Raw genomic sequence first — 22,787 nt, forward strand, 5'->3', positions numbered from 1 at the left:
CAAACTTAGTGCTCCCTAAAATCAACCTAATGGTATTTGCAGCAAAGACAATGACATTGTAAAATCAAGCTAACTGCCTTAAATTCAACTTTATCATGTAGTGTAGATATAGCCTTAACCTGCATTTTCAAAAATTACTTCACTTAAGTCTACACTACCACGTTTTGGTAACAAAACTTAGGTCAACACCAATGTTCCCTTTACCCTTCCATCTATGTGCGGAATAAGTCTTGCGATGTGCATCAAGGTATGCACAAATGTACACAACTAGGAAAAAACAAACCTAGCTGGCTGGCACTGGAAGCTCTCCTGAGCAGCCACACAAGTGCACAGCTCACAGGGAACAATGGTCAACACCCAAAAAATGCTAAAACAAAAATCGCCAGAAGGTTTCCACCTTTGCTTCCTCTGGCAACATATCGGCCGTTTCTACACAGGCCACTTTCTTCGAAACTCGCATGGTAATACACGGCCCAAAATATGCTCATGAGGCACAGGGAATTTGCATCCGTGCCGCATTAACATATTTTGAACCATGTATTACCATGCCACTTTCAAAGAAAGCTGCCTGTGTAGAAACGGCCTTCATGTCCACACTGCGGGCACCATCATCAACAGCGTGAGCAATGCGCTATGGGTATGTATCCCACAGTACAGTGTTGTGGGAAGGCAGAGCTGATCCCCGATTCCCTCCAAGTTCTCCCACTACCTCCTCTGCTGTCATTAACAGCATGGTAAGTAGCACTGTGAGCTCTCCCTGCTAAGGAGCCTCAAAGCAGCTCAGCAGTTTCTCCTCTCCTTCCTCTGAAGCAGCAGTCTGCTAGCTCCTGTGTTCCCAGTGCAGGAGAGAACAGGAGCATTCCGACGATTTGTTCTTTGTTTGTTTCTCAAAAGGAGCAGCACACTGCTGTCAGATACCTCCATGAGCTTTCAAAGGGCAGAGGAGCATGCAGAGATCAAACCACAAAGCAAACTCATTAGAGCAGGCATTGTGGGATACTGAAAGAAGCAGTTCTGTTCACAAAATGAACAGCAGCATTTACACTGGCTCTTTGTTGACAATAAAGGCAGGAAAAAAGAAAAAAAAAAAGGTTCCTCCTAGGGGCTGAAGTTTTTTTGTCACTGAAATAGGCTCTTCTCCCCAACAAAATTTGCACTGCTGTGTGCATGCTCTCACTGTTTTGTCAACAAAAAACAGTTTTTAGAAACGAAATTTGGTAGTGTAGAAATACTCTTAAGCAGTTCGGGCTAGGTCTACATTACAAGAAAAAACTGAATTTAAATCAGTTAGTCATGTGGTAAAATCAAGCTATCTTCACTATGAAGACCATTAGCTTGATTTCGGGTGCACTGATCTCGAGATTACAAAATCACAGCCACCTGATGGGTGTAGCATTAAGCTCAAAATCAGAAATTCAATCAAATCAAGTGTGGAAGCATTATTAGCCTTCAGAGGTGTCCCATATATAACCCATAATGCCCCTCTCAGTGCTGCGCTCTGGTCGCTGCTCTCCAGTAACAGGAACAACCTGAATTTCCAAGCAGGAGCAGCGAGCCTATAGCCGCAGGCTCATGTTAGTATGACAGCCTGAGAAATGCCTTCTTGCTCCCCCCCCGACCCCTTTTTTTTTTTTTTTGCATGCTGCCTGGCGCCAGCCCCTGACCCACTGCAGCATGTGTGTCAGCAAAGCTGTGCTGGGGGTCATGCTTGCATAACACACCGAGAAACTCCTTCTCAGATGTTTAGATTTGCGTGCAAAGTCTCTTCCCTCCACCACAGGTGTCACACAGCCTAGATCTTTCCTACACTAAGCCACATCAGGTGGGTAGCCCCCAACCCAGCCCAGTAAAAGGATGTGCCTGCTGTTTGGTGCTGACAATGCTGCCAGTCACACAAGAAAGTTGGGGCTTTGGTGCCACCGTGGGGAAGTCTCCCCCAGCCGTTAAGATACTGGGAGTTTTGCTGCCAACACAGGGAAGTCTACCCTGGGAGGTTAAGACACTAGGGGCTTTGCTGCCACCACCATGGAGATGTCTCTCCCTGCAGCTAAAGGACTTGCTGCTGCTGCTGCTGGGGAGCACCACTTCGAGTGGTCATCCAGTGATCTCTCCCCATTCGCCCATACCCAGGCTTGTTGCTGCCAGGGAAAAACCAAAAATTTTTTTCCTGCACTTTTCTATCCTCTTTCTTCTTATTTTAAACAACAGCTCGGGACCCGACATTAAGACTCTCCCCAACACCAACATAGTGTATAGGGAAACCAAACATTCCTTCTTCCTACATTCTTCTCAAAGTAGGAAACATTCCAGGCCCCTGCATTATTTTCAGGGATCACATTTCTGCAATGATGGGAGGTGGGATACTCAGCGGATGGCCAGTTGAGAACACAGATGTTGCATGGAATCTTTATAGTGCACTGGAAAGCCAAATATCCCTTCCATTAACAACATAATGAATGAGGAAGCCAAAAATTCTTTCTTCCTACATTCTTCTCAAATTAAAAATCATTCCAGGCCCCTGCATTATTTTCAGGGATCACATGCATGCAATCAACAGTGTATGTCCAGTTGAAAATACAGTTGCTGCTCCCGTGTTGGCAATGTAATGTATGGGAAAACCACAAATTCCTATCTTCTGATTGAGTGTCTTCTGCATTATTTCCAGAGATTGACATATCTTCTGGGATAGCTTCCCACAATGCAATAAAGCAATAGTCATTATTACTGGATCTGACTACAACAGTTCTTTCTTCCACTTCAACTATTTTCTTCTTAAGAGAAAAAAAAGCATCTGGACAAGTATAAGACAGATAAAACTCTTCAATGGCTGAGAAATTCAAAAATTAATTTTCTAGGCTATTTTTAAGTGCTCCATTATTTTCCTACATAGAATTGTTTGCTAACAACTAAAAAATGAAAAATGTGTACTATTTGCTCCCTGTGTCATTTATTTATACCAGTGATACTCAGACTGAGACGCCCAAGCTGCTAATGGCTCTTTAATGCATCTTCAGCTCTTTGCAGCACAGGATGTTAAAACACTGCGTGATTTAGTTACTAACCCACTCAGGATGGATTCAAGTGTTACTAGCCATCTTTAGTTGATAAAATAACTATATTATAACCTAAATATTGCCCATTATACGGTTTAAATGTAATTATATAGTACTACAGTAAATGATACAATGAACTTACACTACTAGCCCGAGGCCACACTTGGCCAAAATTTCCAAATGGCCATGCTAATGGCCAAATCGAAGAATACTAATGAGGCGCTGAATTGAATATTCAGCACCCCCTTAGCATTCGCATGCTGCCGGCCGCAGCGCTTCGAAAGCACTGCTTTTGAACACGTGCAGCTACACAGGGGGTCCTTTTCCAAAGGACCCTGCACATTTTGAAATCCTTTTTTTCCCCCTCAGCTGAGAGAAATAAGGGGATTTCGAAATGTGCAGGGTCCTTTCAAAAAAGGACCCGTGTACCCGCGCGCGTTCAAAAGCAGCGCTTTTGATGGGCCGCAGCCAGCAGCATGCGAATGCTAACGAGGCAATGAATATTCAGTTCAGTGTCTCATTAGTATTCCTTGATTTGGCCATTAGCATGGCCATTTCAAAGTTTTGGCCAAGTGTGGCCACAGCTCTAGTGTTCTTTGAGGTATTACTGATCACTAATTTGGCTCTTAAGCCACTGAGGTCTGAGTATCACTGGAAGTCCAATGTGAGAAGAAATTCAATGGTTCAGTTAAAATTGCAAAGATATATGTGAATGGCAGTCACGTGCCAATTAAAAGATGTTTGTCATAACATAAAACAGATGAAAATATTAGATTTCTCTGTCTGGCGTGCTAAACAGTCAAAAAAGTACTTAAACATATAACTTCACGGTATATTATAAGGCTACAAGTTGAGACATGAGTATCATGTGAATACGGGCAAGGAGAAGCAATGCACAAGACAAAAAGCGGAGAATTTGCTAAAAAACTGTAGGTCTGCAAATCTACTATAGATATAATTGACAACTTACTTTAATGACTTCATGAGCCATAGCATGGGTGACATTAACACTGCGCCCAAAACAGTCTCTGGCTTCTGATAATTTCCCCTCACGAAGCAATTGTTTCCCCTTTAGAAGACTCGCCTGTCGTCTCCTGTATTAAAAATATCCAACTCCCTCAATATACTATTATTCAACATTTACATAGTACCACAGTTTGCATGACACTTCACGTAGGATTAAGGTGGACAGAGTCCCTTCTCCAAAAAGGTCATCAACTGAATTACACAAACGAAGAACATGAAGAAAAAGGGGTGCAAACAGATGCAAATAATACTGTTTTCGGAGTGATACTTATAAATAGTAACACATTGCTACAGACACTAAGATAGAAGCAGGCATCAGAACATTAGACACAAACAGTGAAAAACAGGGCAAAAGTGGGTTTTGAGAAGTTTCAAAGGAGAATGAAGACATTTGATGTGAGAGGTTCATAACGGAGTTGTGTTTGCTTTCAGCTTGAATCCAGTACCGTAGTCTCTCCAGTTATGCGAGGATTGTGTTCCCATGTACCCTCACGTAACCTGAATTTCATGTAAGTTGGGGGGGGGGGCGGACGTAGGGGAGGGGTTACCTGGCAGAATACACATTCTGCAACCAGGGAAGCAGTAGGAGCACCTGGAGCTTCTTTTTGGAAGGTAAGTCCTGAGGTCGGAGGGCAGTTGGGACTGGAGGTGGGTTGGGGCCATGGGAGGGGGCATGGTGGGTTTGGGCTGCAGTGGGGCGGGGGGGCAGGGGGTGCATTTGAGCTGGACCCAGGCACCGGGGGATGGTAGGGGTGAGGCAGGGCTGCGGGATTTTGAGTTGTGCTTAACTCGCGTTAATGCAAGTTAACTGCAACACAAAAATCGCACGTTTTGAGGGATTACTGTACCACAAAGAGACTATTTTACAGATTTGATGAGGTTAAGCCCTAAAGAGATTTAAAATTCTTTGGGTCAGAGGTCATTTGTTTGTTCCATATCTGAATAGTGCCTAGCACAACTGGGTCCTGGTCCATGACTAAAGCTCCTCTATACATTGCCAGAGTACAAACAAATAATGAATATAACTTACCCAGCATTTGCAAATATTTAGAATAAAACAATGATAAGCTTACAAGATACCATCATTATTAACTTAGAATCTGAATCCAAAACCTAGGCCTAAGTCACATCTTCAAATTTGGTAATGATCTGTTGAGCCACCACTAGTAATAATAATCAGTTACCTGTGTTGTTAATAAACTAGTTCTATGGTTCTAGCCTCCTTGGACCATATTGAAGAGGTTTCAGATTTGCAAATTACCAAAAAACTGCCAAAAGATCTACTTTCCCTCATTCATAAAAGATTACAGTTTACAGAGTGAGGTTTTCTAAATAAATAAAACTCTCAACAGTTTTTTGAGGTTCTGTGTTGAAATAACCATTACATCACATTGTAAGAGTTGCAGATATTAAAGCAATCTTTGATAAGCACAGTGAAAGTACCATATTTTAAATAAAAAAATTAAGCCTTAAGCATGCAGCCACTATAGATTGTTTTCAAGCAGATCATTACTTACTCTCTTCTAGCCTTTTCCACTTCCTTTTTAGAGGGCAGGGTACATCCATCAAATACTAGAATTGGCTTGATCCCAAATGACAAAAGCATTTCAACCAGTTTCATGCAGAAAACTACATATCTGTAAGAACACGCATATATTTCATTTTACAAAACAGTTGCTTTACAGTGAAACTTAAAACTAAACACTTATTTCTAACTTTCAGGAAAAACAAGTGTAAGCTGATGATCATTAACAAATCAAAAGCTGTCAGTAGGTTATAGTTTTTTTTTTTTAAGAGAAAAACCACACATTTTTACTATAAAAGGTTCCTAGTGCTCCTAACTCGGGGAAGGAGTGGCAGCAGGTGGTGGTGCTTTTGCAAGGTAAGCGAACCGGGGGGCGTTAAAGGCTAGAGGGAATTTGGGGCCATGAGCTGGAGATGGTTAAAATCTCATGGTGCCTCTGGTGGAGGAGGTGGCAGCTTTTTCCTGCAGGATGCAGCAGCAATAATTTGGGGGGGCAGGGGGGGGGGGTGTGCGCAGAAGGCTGGAGGGTTCAGGGACCAGGCCAGGGTGGGTGTTGGTAGCAGGCCAGGTGGCACGCATGGAGCTGCGGGTGGGCTAGGCAACTGTTGGGACGGGACCAGGCCGGGCAGGATGGGGGAGCACATGGAGAGTTGCCACAGGGGGAGTGTTGGGAGTGGGGCGGTTGGGGCTTTGGATCTCTCCACCTCCCAGCTAATGACCCCGGGGCTGAGGGTCTTCTCACCCACCCGGCCAGCACCCTGTGGATGGAGCCAAGCCAGCCGTCAGGCTGCAGGTCAGCCTGCTCCCAAACAGGAATCCCACAGCTGGCTCGTATAAGTGGGAGAACTTCACTTACATAGTGAACAAAGGTAAGTGTGTGTGTCCCTTGTTTTAGCAAATACTTGTAAGTAAAGTACTTGTTAAACAAAAGATGAGTGTATTGTTTATGAGCTGTCATTTTTGTACAAGATGACTGTCACAACATGTACTATTGCTGGGCCTTTTTTCATTTTCCATACAGTACCTTATAGCTGTTATTTAAAGGGTACCATGAGAAAGTCTCACCATCTTAATTTTTTTTTTTTAAACTTACACTTGATACAAGCAACACCAAAAAAGGTAGGGGTGGGGGGAGTCCTAGTTCCAGTGTCTACTCTAGGTATTTGACAGCACTTTAGGTATGTAGGCTCAGTCTTGCTATTTCCCCATTTGTGCATAGTTATACATCACAAAAATTGGCCCGGAAATTTAATGGCAACAATAGCGCACAAAACCTAGTCAGTTTTCTAAAAGATACTCTTATAGGCAGTTTCAAGAGTGCAGTGTCTTCTTATTTTGCAAAGAGGCTAAGAAACAGAGAAAAATCAGTCAGTGAAAGCTTACTGGTCAGTGGGTTCTCCTCTAGCTAGTTTTTCAGCGCAAGCATAAGCCCCTTTGTGCAGCCAGCAGTACGTATCCACAGCTACCACCTGCCCTTTGTATTTCTTCACGTGAGTGGGTTCAGCTGCCTCTTTGATGAACTGGAGCAGGCCGTGGATTCCCATGGCGTCGCTTAAGCTGGTCAGGAGAGAATCAGGAAAAACACGTGACACGAGTTTCACGGTCGCCTCCGCAGAGGGGCCGGTCGCACGGGGCGCAGGCGGGCTGCTGGGCCGCGGCCCGAGGCAGAAAAGCCTCTGGAGCCAAGGCACCCTGGGAGCGGCGAGAGCCGAGCTCCGGGCCCCCGGGGCGCCCACGCCGCCGTTACGGACCCTCCGCCCCAGCGCTCGCAGGCCCGGGAGCCCCCGCCTCCACGTCGGACACCGGCGTTCTGGGGGCCTCGGCGCGACGCCCCGTCCGCCCCCTCTGCGTCAGCCTCTCCCCCCGCCCTCAGCACCTAGGCGTCTGGGGCGCGAGACGGCCGCTTCCGCCCAAGCGGGCTCAGTCCGGTGACTCGGCGCCCGTAACTGTTTCAAGCCGCGCGCGCTCAGAGCCTGGAGTCTCCGCCCCTCAGTTCACGCAGCCGCTGGAGCGCGGCGGAGCGACCCAGCATGCCGTGCGGCGCCGAAACGTTGCAGGCTGGGATGTGTAGTCCCAAAGTCCGCCGCACGGGTCCGGTCGGCGCGCGGCGGGTTCCAGAGCCCCTCACTCTGCACGCCATGGCGGCTCCCTGCGCGCTCTAGCGGTGCCCCCTCCCGGCTGGGGCAGGGGCTTGGGCTTGTCTCTGTGGGCAGGTGCCCGGGCTGCATCCCGCCTGTGTGCTCTTACAGGCGCGCCCGCCTCCGCGGGCAGCTGGAGGGGGGAAGGGATGTGAAAACGAAGCGGGAGGGGATTGGTCATAAAGGTGGGATTCTCCTGCTTTGTACACGTGAGCGGGTTGTGTCCCAGCCCTCGGAGCTGCCGCGTTAGTGCGCGCAAGCTGGTATTCCCGAGGAGCAGAATCGTGTTACTCTTGCCGCCGCTGGGAACCAGTGAGGTTTTCCCTAGCCTGATGTTCACTTGTTGCCAGTATATAACGCTAGGTAAACGGGGACTAGAGTTTCGATTTTAACTGCTATTATCAGAATAACAAAGGAATCTCAACTTTTCTTATTATGTGGGGCAGTCTTACAGTATGGATCTAGGTAGCCTCCAGTCACAGTAACTGAGAATTGTTGTACAGTACTTTACTGTAATTTTGTTGCCCTGCAAGAAACATTTCTGTGTTCTGTGCACTTCCAAAACTCCTACTGAATTTAGAAGTCCTTTAAGCCCATCGTACCTGCTGTTTTCAGTCCTTTTAAGGTTTACAGTTAGTCATTGGCTAGGAGACCTCAGAAAAAAATAAGTACAGCAGGAGATCTTAATTATTCACTAGGGAATGCAACACCCTTTTGTTACAATAACAAATCAGTGCAGCATAAAATACACTTCCTCCTAGAGTCTATAATGGGTTCTTTGCTTCCCTTAAAAGGCTCTCACTTCAGTAGGCTTTAGATGGAACTGGTTATACACAGGCTAACTCCATTGTCTTTGTAGGGTCCCTGCCCCAGAGTGGAAGGAGGTGGTCAGAGCCATCCCATCTATAGGACAAAGTGTGGTGACCGTTCCACATACTGTGCTTCTGAGGCCTCACAGTTGCCACCCCAGTCATCCTAAGGATGGGAGGTGTGAGAATTATATGGGGCAAGGCAGTGCTAATTTTGTGCTTGCAGCAAGAATATAAAATTGTGCCCCCTCATATAGTCATAGTAGTTATTTCATAGAAAAACAAATATAACAACACACTCTCACACTGGCTGGCAGGGGCTGTATCTGGTTTCCCCCAGGCTCAATGACAGGGGGCATGTGTGGTGGTCCCACCATATCCTGTCTCTCCCGCCTTAGCAGGGCCTATGCCCCTAGAGGCTGCTCTCAGTAGGCTGTAGTGGGGCCGTGCGGGAACGGGGGGGGGGGGATTGCCTGGGGGGGTGGGGGGTGCTGACGGCACTGGGTGCACAGCCAAGATAGTAATGTGGAAGGTGGTGCGGTGTGTAGGGCCAAGGGTGTGTGTGGAAGTGCTGGTAGTGCTGAGTGCAGGCAGTATGTGTTTGTATGTGTGTAAAGTTAGGATGTGTATGATGATGCTGTGCCTTTGGGCACTGGGTGTGGGTGTGGATGCTAATGGTATTGTGTGTCAGGAGAGGGTGAAGTGGGTACAGGCAGGGTGTAAATGGTGGTGGAGCTGTACCAAGAGGCAGGTGTATGTAAGTGCCGGTGGCCCGGTGTGTGCAGGTATAGGATGTGTGAAGATGGGCCACTGTCGAGGAGAGGGTGTGCGGAAGTGGGGTGATAGGCAGGATGAGCTGGTGGCAGTGTGTGTCAGGACGGATGTGTGTGTAGTGGTGCTGTGTGTAGGGGCAGTGTGTGTGTGTGTGTAAGTACTGCTAATGCTGTGTACAGGGTGAGCTGGTGGCAGTGTGTGTCGGCAGATGTGTGTGTAGTGGTGCTGTGTGTAGGGGCAGTGTGTGTGTGTGTGTGTAAGCACTGCTAATGCTGTGTACAGGGTGAGCTGGTGGCAGTGTGTGTCAGGGCAGGTGTGTGTAGTGGTGCTGTGTGTAGGGGCAGTGTGTGTGTGTGTAAGCACTGCTAATGGTGTGTGCAGGGTGGGCTGGTGGCAGTGGCACCATGTGCAGGGGTGAGTGGGTGCTGTACACAGAAGCATGTGCAGATGTGCACCACCAGCAGAAACATGCTGACGGCTGGGGTGGCTGTGGTTGCTCTGCTAATCAGTTGGGCGGTACCTGAATCTCTCCTGGCTGACACCTAAGTGCTCAGGTGATGGGAAGGCCGAGGTGCTGGCAGGAGTTTTCAGGTTTGAACCCCAGGGTCTGGTCTCCGTAGGGCCAAGTGTGGGGAGGTAACAGCCTCCTGTCCCTTCTGACCTTCAGGTAAACACCCAGCACCTTCCCACTGCCATGGTGCTGCTCTGCCTGGGCTCCACCCCCAACCCCATGTGGCCAGTGCGGGTGCAAGGGAGCAGACCTGCAGGGCTCCTGGCCCACTGGCAGCCAGGCTGGGTGCATTTACTCCCCCCCCGCCCCTGGGGGGGAACGGGCTGGTAGCAGCCACTTAAACAAGGCTACCCACGTGGTGCACGGAGGCTCGTGGCTATAGATGCCCTGTGGCTGCACCAGGTGACTCTGGGCAGTGTCTCACTCCACCCCCACCCCCACCCCCAGATATCCCTGGCAGCTGCGTGGGAGGCCAGGGCCACTCTAGGGTTTCCAGATTTTCAGAATGCTTATGGGGGACAATGCACTCCCGCTCCCCCGAGAGCCAGGCACCTCCAAGCATCTGCTCTAACCCCATCCCGCTCCCCCGAGAGCCAGGCACCTCCAAGCATCTGCTCTAACCCCATCCCGCTCCCCCGAGAGCCAGGCACCTCCAAGCATCTGCTCTAACCCCATCCTGCTCCCCTCCCCCAGAGCCAGGCACCTCCAGGTCCCTGCTCTAACCCCATCCTGCTCCCCTCCCCCAGAGCCAGGCACCTCCAGGTCCCTGCTGTAACCCTATTCCCCTCTCCTCCCCCAGAGCCAGGCACCCCAAGCCAACCCTCCAACAACCATATATTCTGGCTACTCACCGATGGAATCACTGATGGACCTGGGGGTGAAGGTATTGTGTTGTGCCTCTGGGCCTGCTGCAGTGGGCCACAGGCACTGAAGCAGCATGCTCCATGCTGGACTGCAGCCTCCTGAGCAGCATTGGGCCACAGATGTCACATGGCTCCCAGCTAGAGACATGCCGGGACCAAAGAAGTCATGTGGCTACCGACGAGCACCACAGGAGCTGTGCTGGGGAAACGGTGACAACAGGGGCCACCTCCTCTGATGTTGCCACACACTTGTCCCACAAGTGGAGGGACACGTGTGTGAGGAGCAGTGGGAGGGGCGCCCCATATGTGTGGCTCTCCGGAGCTGGTGAGACACGTTCTATTGGACACTGTGGCTCTCTCCAGCACACTGCACATGGGGACTGGCACACAGCTGGGTGGCACAGGCTCTGAGTGAGCATGGGGCTCAGGGTGTGCCACAACAGCTGCCTGCCATCTAGCCCAGGCCCACTCCCTTTCCCCTGCTGGGACCCGCTGTGCAGCCCCATGACCGGCAGGGTCATGGAGGAGGCAGCAGAGTGGAGCATGGATTTGGGTGGCAGGAACTGAGCCTCCTCAGCCCTGCACCCGAGATGAGTGCCTCACTTAGCTCACCCTTGTTACGGCCCTGGGGCAGGGCAACAGCTGAGCGGCTTGACATCACCAGCAGCTGCAATAGGGGTCTCCCCTCTCCCCCAGACCCCCTCCACCACATGGGTGGTGTGAGTGACAGACTGCTCTGCTCTGCTGCAGCCTCCTGGCCTACTGAACCCCACTGCTCAGAGGCAGCAGGATTTGTCAGAACTGAGCAGGTATGTGCTGTCTGTGAAACTTCATTTCTGCTCACCGTTGACACAAGTAAACCCACATGGGTGTACAGCTCAGTGACAAAAAGGGAGGGCTGAGGAATCTGTGTATATCAGTACACACAGTCTTGCAGAGATATTGATCAAATCAAAAATGCCTCTGGGTCTCAGTACTGGGTGTGCTGTAAAATTCCCAAACCAGTCAGATGCTTGGAAGCAGTCAAAAACAACTATGTGGAGGCTCTCGTCCTCTCTTCCTGTTTCACACTCAGAATCTATTTTAATGTTGACAGCAGGATAGAAAAGAAGCATAAGGTTTGTTTGGGTGGACCATGTTAACATAAACGAGTGGGTCGTCTGAAAGAACTTGCAGATGAAGATACGTAATACTGGTGTTTTACTTATCTAATCTATGTCAGCTGAAAGCTTTTTGGACAGTGACTTTTAGTTCTTCAGAGTCGGAGAAGGAGTACTGGTAGCCACAGCCCCTTGGAATATATTGAGGCTGTGGCCACACTTGGCAAAAACTATGAAATGGCCATGCTAAAGGCCAAATCGGAGAATACGAATGAGGCACTGTCATTAGCATGCTGCTGGCTGCGGCACTTCGAAAGTGCCGTGTTTTGATGACACGTGGCTTGTCTACACGGGGCCCTAGTTGAAAGAACCCTGCAGACTTCGAAATCCCCTTATCTAGGTCAGCTGGTAGGACTAAGGGGATTTCGAAGTCTGCGGGATCCTTTCAAAATGAGCCCCATGTAGACAAGCCACGCACGATCGAAATGTGGCACTTTCAAAGTGCTGCGGCTGGCAGCATGCCAAGGAGCCGCTGAATATTCACTTTAGCGCCTCATTAGTATTCTCCAATTTGGCCATTAGCATGGCCCTTTTGAAATTTTGGCCAAGTGTGGCCACAGCCTATTACTTGTGAGTATAGTATGCTATTTATTGTAGAATCTTTGGTATGATGGATCCTTCCCAAGAAATTAGAAAAGGTTTGGTATTTCAGTAAGAAGGTACTGGATAAGCTCTGTGATGGACCCCACCTGCTTTATGAAAATTGGCTTAAGAATATAAACATGCATAAGTGGGAGATGCTTCGGACAAAATACCTCAGGTAAGCTATCAATTTTAATGTTACAATCTGCTGCATCTGTATATTCTATTTTTGAGCACATATTATTTTTGTATGTGAAGTTAGAAATTTGGAGTGTTTGTCTGCTTATAGTTTTAAATATGCTAATGACAGCCATTACAGGTGCCTTCACCCTAATGAAGGGGTGCACAACTTAAGGACTTGTAAACATTCCTGTTTGTCCTGTAAGTTCAGAAAGTGGTTGGTGTTAGAAAGACATGTGACCATACTACTTGGTACTGAAAGCCATTTTGATCCAGTGTTTTTCCCTGGGAGAGGAGGTTGTGAAACAAAGGTTTCCTGCCCTATGAATCATTCTATTTAAGCAATATAAAGCTACAGTACTAGTTTTTTGGTCTTTAGCCTGACTTGTAATCTGCCTGACACATCCTCAGAAGAAACAAAGAACTATCAAAGGCTGTTGATCCAAACTGGAAAAAAATAACAGCTCTGGTTTGAAGATTTTACATGACATGAGACCAGCTCTTCCGGGTAAGAGTCTGTATGCAATAAATAGGGAAGTTAGAATTAGCTATACATTTTCTTTTCATTTCTTTGTAGTAACTTAAGTTTGAGCAGGCTGCTGTCATTTATAACCACTTAAGTCCTACTCTTTATGATTAATAAAAGCTCCTTTGTTTATGGTCAAGCCCAGTGTAAGTAATTAGTACCTGGGGGAGAGGCACCATTGTTCATATCTCCCTTTCATTGATAAAGGGGGCTTACCTGATGAGCCCTCTCTGTGCAAAACTTTTGCAGAAAGATGATTTGGGGTTTTGATCTCTTTTGAGAGTTGGTTTCCTGGGTGTTGTGCCCTAGAGGTGCATTCTGCCAGAGCTGAAGAAAATCAGAGTCTGAATTGCTCTGCAGGGTGGATGGTAACCCCGACTCTGTGCCTTGGTAGGGAGACCAGATGATTTGATCCAACAGGACGGGATGATGAGGAGCCCAATAGAGCAATAAGGTGGCTTGATCAACACGCTGAGGAACATTCCCACAGTCTTTTGTGACAGCAGCCCCTAAAAGTAGTGGGGTGAGGAAGGTGCTTTTACATAGTTGTTTGCTCTGAATGCTAGTGGTGATTTTAAGTGTGTTTTAAATGAGGTGGCAAGAAAACTGACACAGTGGTTACTGGTTTGTTGGTTTCTGTTTTGCTTATTTCGAGCAAGGGAAATAGAGGCAGGGAAATCAGCAAAATGTGTGAGAGTGAGGTCCAAAAGAAACTGGAGCTTTATAGGACCCAAGCAGCAGCAAAGGAGGCAGAACATAAAAACAGCTGGAATTAAAGAGGCTCAAGAGACAAGCCTGAGGCCACCAGGGAAAAGAGAGCTGTGGAATTGAAAAAGCTAGAAAAAGACAAACAGCAGCCCATGAGAGAGCCCTTTAATTGAAGCAACTCAAAAGGGACAAGGAGGTGGAAGCCCAAAAGTCAGTGCAGGAGGAGCAGGAGAAAGAGAGACTGCATGAATTGGCTTTACTGAATTGGAAGAATCTCTTCAAAAGCCCACAGGTGGGATAGACTGTACACAGCTTATGACAACTCGGGAGGACATCACCGAATATTTCCTCACCTTTGAAAGACAGTGCACCATCCACTTGGTTCCCGGGGAACAGGAAATGACCACTCTGGTTGCAAAACTGAAAGGTAGAGCCCAGGTCATATTCAACAAGATGCCTATTGCTGATGCTTCCAACTATGGTAAATGCAAAGGTTTGGCTTTACTTCAGTTTTAGATTACACCTGAAACTTACAGAGTGAAATTTAGAACCCTTAGGAGAGGGACTAGGCTAAGTAATGTGGCCTATGTTAACCAAATGAAAGATCTGCAAGATAAGTGGATGAGGGAGAAAGAGATCACAAGCTTTGACGATATGTGTGAGCTGATTGCCCAGGAACTGTTTCTGAACAATGATGATGTAAAGCAGCGTGTGTTTGTTTGACCAAACAGTCAAAAAGGTGAAAATTCTTTCTAGATTTGCTGACTAATTTCAGCAGTCAGAAACACTTGGGCTACGTCTACACGTGCACCCAACATCGAAATAGCTTATTTCGATGTTGCGACATCGAAATAGGCTATTTCGATGAATAACGTCTACACGTCCTCCAGGGCCGGCAACGTCGATGTTCAACTTCGACGTTGCTCAGCACAACATCGAAATAGGCGCAGCGAGGGAACGTCTACACGTCAAAGTAGCACACATCGAAATAGGGATGCCAGGCACAGCTGCAGACAGGGTCACAGGGCGGACTAGCGCTTCCGGGGCAACAGCTAGCTGCTCCCTTAAAGGGCCCCTCCCACATACACTCAGCCTGCACAGCACATGGTCTGAGGAGCCATATAGGCACACAGACCCCGAGCGCCGCAGTCATGGACCCCCAGCAGCAGCAGCAGCAGCAGCAGCAGCAGCAGCAGCAGCTAGAGGTCCACCCAGCCCTCCCGGCAGGAGCAGGGCTTGCCCTGGCTCATGTCATGTTGGGGGCAGCTGAGCACCTTCTTGCCCCAGGGGAGGAGATGCCCCCAGGGCAGCAGGGCTCAGCCCCTACCCCTGCAGCACCCCGCTCCACCCCCCGCCTCACACGCCGGCGGCTGTGGAGCTACCCCACCAGCACCGACTGGTGGGAGCGGCTGGTGCTTGGGGAGTGGGACGACGACCACTGGCTCCGGAACTTCAGGATGACCCGCCAGACATTCCTGGAGCTCTGCCAGTGGCTCACCCCCGCACTCAGGCACCGGGACACTGCCATGCGGCGTGCCCTCCCTGTGGAGAAATGGGTCGGCATCGCTGACTGGAAGCTGGCCACTCCGGACAGCTACCGATCCGTGGGCCAGCAGTTTGGTGTCGGAAAGGCCACCGTCAGGGCTGTCTTCATGGAGGTAAGAGAAACCACAGGGGGAGGCCAGGCCAGGGCAGGGAGGCCAGAGCAGGGCAGGGTAGGGCAGGGCAGGGCAGGGGGGCCAGGGCAGGGCAGGGCAGGGCAGCGGGGCCAGGGCAGGGCAGGGCAGCGGGGCCAGGGCAGGGCAGGGCAGGGCAGGGCAGGGGGGCCAGGGCAGGGCAGGGCCACGCACACCCTGCTCACCCCTCATTGGGGCTGTCCCATGTGCTTTCCCTGCAGGTCGTGCGTGCCATCAACTCCATGCTCCTGCACAAGCTCGTGAGGCTGGGGGACCCACAGGCCACTGTCGCCGCCTTTGCCACCCTGGGCTTCCCCAACTGCTTCGGGGCTCTGGATGGGACTCACATCCCCATCCGCGCCCCGGACCACAGTGGTGGCCGATACCTCAATCGGAAGGGCTACCATTCAGTCGTCCTGCAGGCCTTGGTGGACAGCCGGGGACGGTTCCAGGACATTTACGTGGGCTGGCCTGGCAGCACCCACGACGCCCGGGTTTTCCACAACTCGGGCTTGTGCCGCCGGCTGGACGCGGGGACCTACATCCCCCAGCGGGAGATCCCTCTGGGGGACACCACCATGCCCTTCTGCATCCTCGCGGATGCGGCCTACCCCCTCCGGCCGTGGCTCATGCGCCCCTACACGGGCCACCTCTCCGCCAGCCAGGAGCGCTTCAACGAGCGCCTGAACCGTGCGCGCCAGGTGGTGGAGCGCTCATTCAGCCGCCTCAAGGGACGCTGGCGATGTCTCCTCACCCGCCTGGATGCCAGCCCCAACAACATCCCCCAGATTCTGGGTGCCTGCTGCGCCCTGCACAACCTCGTGGAGAGCAAGGGGGAGAGCTTTCTTCAGGGCTGGGCCGCCGAGGCCAGCAGGGCACACGTGCAGCCACCTGCTGCCCCCAGTTGGCAGGTGGACCCAGAGGGGACCCGGGTCCGGGAGGCCCTGCGGGCCCACTTCGAGCAACAGGCCGCGAGGTGAACTCTGCCCAGGCCCCTACTGCCCGCCCCTTCCTCCCCCACACTCCTGCCCCAACGCCCACACCATGGAGCACCCCACCGCCCCCCCCGACTTGTCCAGGAGAAATGACAGCACGAACTTGTGGGTGAACGTAAATTTTTTTTTGTCTTAACGAATTTTTTTTTTTTTCAAATAAAAAAATATATATATGTGAAACAGAAACCAAAAAGGAGGGACAAACATTCAACAAAACCAAGATGGGCACAAATAAAACTATGTACAACAACAAATCAAAGCACTGTATGCCATCAAAGAAAAACCAAAAGCAGAGAGGAGAACGGGGAGAACTATGTATAGGGGGGGGACGGGGCAAACAGGGGCAACACCCACACCACCCACCCAGTCCCCAAAGTCTGTCCAACAAGGGGGGGGCCACGTCCCGGGCCCCTTGCCCCTACAGCCCAGCAGTGGGCGTGCCCGGCCGGGAGCTCCGGCGGGCCTACAGTCTGGTGCACGGCTGGGTGGGAGCGGGCTCCACCGGAAGGTAGCGACGCCGGCGAGTCTTGGGTGGCTCCAGGGGTCCCTCGGCACTGTGGCCCTCGCGGGGAGGTGGTGGGGCGACGGCGGACGGCCCGGCGATGGCTGGAGCAGCTGGTGGTGGGGCTGCAGGAGCGGGCAGGGCGGGCGGTGGCGCGGCCGGCACGGCACGGGGGGCCAGGTAATCAACCAGCCGGTTGATGGTGTCCATATAGGCCCCCCATGCCTCTCTGTGCCAGGCCAGCGCCTGCTCCTGCAGCCGGAGGTGCTGCTCCGACACGTCCAGCTGCTGGCGGAGGATGGCCAGCAGCTGGGGGTCTGTGGCCGCCGCCGGTAGCAGGCGCGGGGTCCGCCGTCTGGCCCTCCGCGGGGCCGGTGGTTCCTCGGCCGAGGGGCTGCCCTGGAGCGAGGGTCCCGGAGGGCTCTCCGGGACAACCGATGCCTCGCCGGCGCTCTCTTCCGGTCCTTCGGATGGTGCAGGTGCAGGTGCAGGACACAGGAGAGGAGGGGGGAAAGAAGAATGGAGACAGGCGTTAGTGTGGGCCCCGAGCCGTGGCCTTTGTCCCCCCCGCCCTGTGCTGCAGGTTCCCCATCCCCGTCCCCGGGAGATGCTGCTGTGATGGATGGGGTTCAGGGGTCCCCCTGCCCTGCACCCCGTCCCCTGGTGGGAGCGACTCTCACTTCACCCCGCAGGGTCTGAGAGCAGGAGAGCTTTCTTAGGCCACAGATGGCCAGTTTCTGGCAGGAGTGACAGCACCAGCTGTCGGAAGAGACAGTCCTTCCAACCCGTCGTGGGAGAAGACCCCAAGGGGGGCCCCTCTGGGATGCAGCTTTCCCTCTCCTCTGGCTGGCTGCCTACCAGCTCTCCCTTCCCCTAGCCTCTACCTGTGGCCCCCGCCCTCGCCCCCCAAGTCCAAGCCAGATCGGCTCCTCCCTCCTGTTTGTTCAGGGCAGAGATGTCACCTGCCAGCTGTAGCGCCAGGATCCTCCTTTGGCCCTGGGAGCTCCTCGGCTCGGGTGGCTCATATGTAGCCTGAGTCTCCCTTTGGCACTCCCCCCACTCCATCGCATGCTGCTGCTGCGGGGTGTCCGACCCCCTCCTCCTGGGGGCCCCTCGAGGTTCCGCTCCCCCATGGCCCGGGGATGGGGCATGGCACTGTCATGCAGGGTGGCGGGGGGCAGGGGCTGATGGCTGCAGTGCTGTGAGGGCCATGGCCCTGGTGTCCTTGGGGCCATGGCCATGTGAGCGTGTGGGGGGCCCTGGACACATCTCTGTTCCCCCCGCCCCTCATGCCCCGGGGTGTCCACCAGAGAGGGGTACCTACCTGTGGGTCCGCTCCCACAGTCCGGAGATTCCCCGGGGGTCGGAGGCCCTGCTGCTGCTCCGGGATGGCAGGAGGAGGATCTGCAGGCTGGAATCGGTGGAGGAGGAGCCCCCCTCCTCCTCCTCCTCCTCCTCCTGCCGCGATGTCCCAGGGATGGTCTCCCGGGGGGCTCCCCCGGGGTGTGGGGCTTACCTCCGGGGCGGAGTCCATCTGCAGGGCCTGATGGGGCTCGTCAGCCGAGGTGTCAAGGGTGGCCGGAGGGGAGGAGGTGTGCCGGGAGCCCAGGATGTCCCTGAGCTCCCTGTAAAAGGGGCAAGTGACAGGGGCGGCCCCAGATCGGCTGGCCGCATCCCGGGCCCGGGCGTAACCCTGCCGCAGCTCCTTCACCTTACTCCGGACATGGTCCGGAGTGCGGACAGGTTGACCCCGGGCAGCCAGGCCGTCGGCCAGCCAAGCGAACGCATCTGCGTTCCGCCTCTTGCTCCCCATTACCTGGAGCACCTCCTCCTCGCTCCAGAGCCCCAGCAGGTCCCGCATCTCGGCCTCCGTCCAAGAGGGGCCCCGCTGCCGCTTCCCAGACTGCGTGGTCCTCTGGCTCTGCTGGCTGCCTTGGCTCCCCTTGGGGGGGGTCCCCTGGGGGCGCTGGGGGGGCTGCTGGGCAGCCATGGCTGCTGACAGGGGCTGAGGGCTGTGCAGGCTCGCCGCCGCGTGTGCAGGCAGGAGCCTGCACGTTGCCTCAGCCTCCTGCAGTCAGGGCGGGGGAGGGGACCTTTAAGGGGCCGCTCCACGCGGCCACCAGTGAGCTGAGGGGCTGGAGAGAGCATCTCTCAACCCCCCCAGCTGATGGCCGCCATGGAGGACCCGTCAATTTCGACGTTGCGGGACGCGGATCGTCTACACTGTCCCTACTTCGACGTTGAACGTCGAAGTAGGGCGGTATTCCTATCTCCTCATGAGGTTAGTGACTTCGACGTCTCGCCGCCTAACGTCGAAGTTAACTTCGAAATAGCGCCCGACGCGTGTAGACGCGACGGGCGCTATTTCGAAGTTGGTGCTGCTACTTCGAAGTAGCGTGCACGTGTAGACGCAGCCTTGGAAGGGAAAAATCACAAGTAGGCTACGTCTACACGTGCCCCAAACTTCGAAATGGCCACGCAAATGGCCATTTCGAAGTTTACTAACGAAGCGCTGAAATGCATATTCAGCACTTCATTAGCATGAGGGCTGCTGCGGTGCTTCGAAATTGACATGCCTTGCCGCCGCGCGGCGCGTCCAGACAGGGCTCCTTTTTGAAAGGACGCCGCCTACTTCGAAGTCCCCTTATTCCCATGAGCTCATGTAGACACGGCCGTAGAGGGGCTAAAGTCTGTGGGGAGGCAAGGACCCTCCCTGCTTTAGCCTTGGAAAGACAGGTAACTGGGAGGCTGGGTGTCCTTCCAAAATTTAATCTCCTTTGACTCATCCCCGTTCTCCTGTTTAAATGAGCCCAAGAATACATCTACACTACAGAATAGGTCAATTTTGTAGCACCTGATTATTTTGTAAAGTCAAGGTTGCATGTCCACACTGGCACGTAAATTCACCTGAGTATGTCACGATTAAGGTGGGCAGCTTTGACTTTGTCAGCAATGCACTGTGAGTGCCTGTCCCACAGTTCCTGCTGCCCCCTTGCCTTGTGGGTTAAACTCCCAGGCTAGGGCTACACTGAGCTGTAGTGCTGGCAGCTTGATGCAAATGAGTGGGCTCGAAGATGCAAATAGTTGCTTATTTGCATCTCTACATGGCTAATTTGCATAATCATACAAGATTGCCCTCCCTGCAGAGGCTGCTGCCAGCAGAGAAAAAGCAGTGTAGATGTGGTTCTGTTGGCAAAAGCCCCATATGTTGGCAGCCCCTTATGCCTGGAAAAAATCAGGGAGTGCCCTGGTCCTCTCTGCTGCCACTGGTGGACTCCTTGGCTCCACGGATTCGATGGAGCTTGTCCGCCCCTCAGACGATGCAGCTGTAGGGATGGAAGGGAAGAGAAAGGCATAACATCAGTCCTGCTCCATAGCCCTGAGGGCCGTGCCCCCTACCTTCCATGGGCAGCAACCCCCTTCACCCCCCTGTCCAAAGGCCCAGTGGCCCTGGGGGATCATGGGCACTGGGGGTTCCCTGCTTGGGTGGGGCATGTGCCAGATGCAGTCTGGGCCTTGCCTCCCCCTGCATGTGTGGCTCACAGTGCTATTCACAGGAGCAGCTGCTGAGTGTAGTAGCCTTTGGCTGTTTCCACAAGCCTTCCAAGGTGTGTCTGGACTGGGGCTGGCGGCCACATGGCTGGCATGCTTCCAGCTGTGGTGGAGGCGGTGCCACCTCCCCACGGCCTGGGGTGTGAGATGCACCAGGTACTTACTGGAGGGTTTCCTGAGAAGGTCCAGGGACACCCTGTTTGATGTTGCCTGACTGGACAAACCTGAGGCAACAGCTTGAGTCCTTATCTGAGGGCGGCTCTGGCTCTGGGAGGTGGTTGGGCTGGAGGGTTCCAGCTGCTCCTCCACCTCTGCCTCAAAGTCTGGTTTGTCTGCTGTGATGTCAAGCACAGTGCAGGACGGGCGGTGTCCTTGCCCCCACGGAGGCTGGGGAGTTCCTGGTAGAAGAGGCAGGTAGAGAGTCCTGCCCCATCCCAGCCCTGCTGGGTACACCGAATCCGGAGTGGCAGGGGATCCCGAGGCTGTCATGACTCATGGCCCTCTACCCCCTCCCTGGAATAATGCCACCTCAACCCCAGCCCCGCCTCCAAGTTGAGATGCCTCCCACCTCGTGACCACCCCCCCCATATATAGTTGACAACAGTTATTTAAATTGTATACAGATCTATTTCAAATGTCCGTTTTTATACACTGTTCCATTTTGTTGAGTGAAATGGTGGGGGGTGGGGGAACCTTGCAGTAGGTGCCCTGGCATGGAGTTACTGGGGTTTGTGGGCGAAACTCTCCTGGAGGGCCTCCCAGATCCGCACACTGTCATGGTGGCCCTGGTGGTTTGGGGCTGTGGCCAGCTGTTCATACTCAAGGCCAGGATGCCTGCCCACCCCTGGATGAAGGCCTCATCCTTGTTCTCTATGAGGCTGTGGAGGTCACAGCACCTCCTCACAACCTGGGGGACATTGTGCAGCCCAATATCCAGGTCTGTGAGGAGGCACCTGAAATGTCCCTTCAGGCGCCCGAAGGCACACTCCACCAGGTAGCATGGTTGGCTGAGGCAGCTGTTGAACAGTTCCTGGGTGGCGTCTGAGTGGCCAGTATAAGGCCACATGAGCCATGGCTGCAGGGGGTAGACCGTGTCTGCCACCATGCAAAAGGGCATGATGATGTCCCCAACTGGGAGCTCCCACTGTGGCATGTAGGACCCCGCCTCTATCCTCCGGCAGAGGCCGGAGTTGTGGAAGACTCATGCATCGTGGCCTGGCCTGACCAGCCCATGCAGGTGTCCATAAAATGGCTCTTATGGTCCACCAGGGCCTGCAGAACCACCGAGAGGTAGCCCTTTCGATTGATTAAGCGGGCAGCGCTGATGTCTGGGGCATGAATTGCAATGTAGGTGCCATCGAGGGTACCGAAGCATTGAGGGAAGCCAAGGGCGATGAATCTGGTGATGGCTGTGTCCAAGTCCCCGATGCAGATGAGCCTCCACAGCAGCATTGTGTTGATCATCTTGATGACCTGCACAGAGTGGAGAGTGAATGCATCCATAAATGCATGACAGTGCTCTGGGCCCTGGTGGGCTCCCTTGCCCCCTCCTAGCCCCTTTCTCTCCCACCTACGAGGTCTGTTTGGGGTGGGGTGGCACACTCCCCCAGGGGTGGGCCTCCCTGCCCCACTTGCCTCGACCCCTTGTGTCTCCAACCCTGCTCTCCAAGGTTCTCCCTTTCCCAGGTGCTCACTCCCCATGGTGGATGTGTGACCCACGCATGCCTTACCTCCATGAGGACATCCCCGATGGTGGCCTTGCCCAACTGGAACTGGTGTCCCACGGACTGGTTATCTGTCCGGGATGGCCAGCTTCCACGCAGTGATGATGACCCACTTTTCAAGAGGGACAGCAGGCCACAGGCAGGTGTCCTGGTGTCAGATGGCAGGGGCGAGTCAGGAGCAGAGTTCTAGGAATGTCTCCTTCTTCATCCTGAAGTTCTACCATCAGCAGGTGAGTGGGCATCATTCCACTCACCCATCCTGAGCTGGTCCCACCACTTGAAGCTGCTGGGATAGCATCAGATGCATCAGATCATGGGGGGGAGGGTGGACACGATGGGGGCACTGGGAAAGTAGGGCTCCACCGCCCTGGTGGGGAGTCTCTGCCACTGGACAAGCTGGAAGGTAACTGCGATCACTATGGCCAGCAAGCCAACCAGGGAGTCAAGGACATGCAGGTGTTGGAGCTTCTGTGGGTTTGTGGT

General features: G+C 52.8%; 1 protein-coding gene across 1 annotated transcript in view; it reads right to left on the bottom strand.

Moving 5' to 3' along the window:
- The window catches only part of EXO1 (exonuclease 1), a 34,406-nt gene extending 27,258 nt beyond the window's left edge, over positions 1–7,148 (bottom strand). The window contains exons 1-3 of the mRNA XM_074988637.1: positions 6,988–7,148; positions 5,597–5,716; positions 4,024–4,147 (exon numbers count right to left, since the gene is read on the bottom strand). Of these exons, the coding sequence (XP_074844738.1) occupies positions 4,024–4,147; positions 5,597–5,716; positions 6,988–7,148 (405 nt within the window). The remainder of the gene's footprint in view (positions 1–4,023; positions 4,148–5,596; positions 5,717–6,987) is intronic.
- Between the last annotated feature and the right edge of the window lie 15,639 nt (positions 7,149–22,787).

This window comes from Carettochelys insculpta, chromosome 3, assembly GCF_033958435.1.
Source record: "Carettochelys insculpta isolate YL-2023 chromosome 3, ASM3395843v1, whole genome shotgun sequence".
NCBI classification, from domain to species: Eukaryota; Metazoa; Chordata; order Testudines; family Carettochelyidae; genus Carettochelys; species Carettochelys insculpta.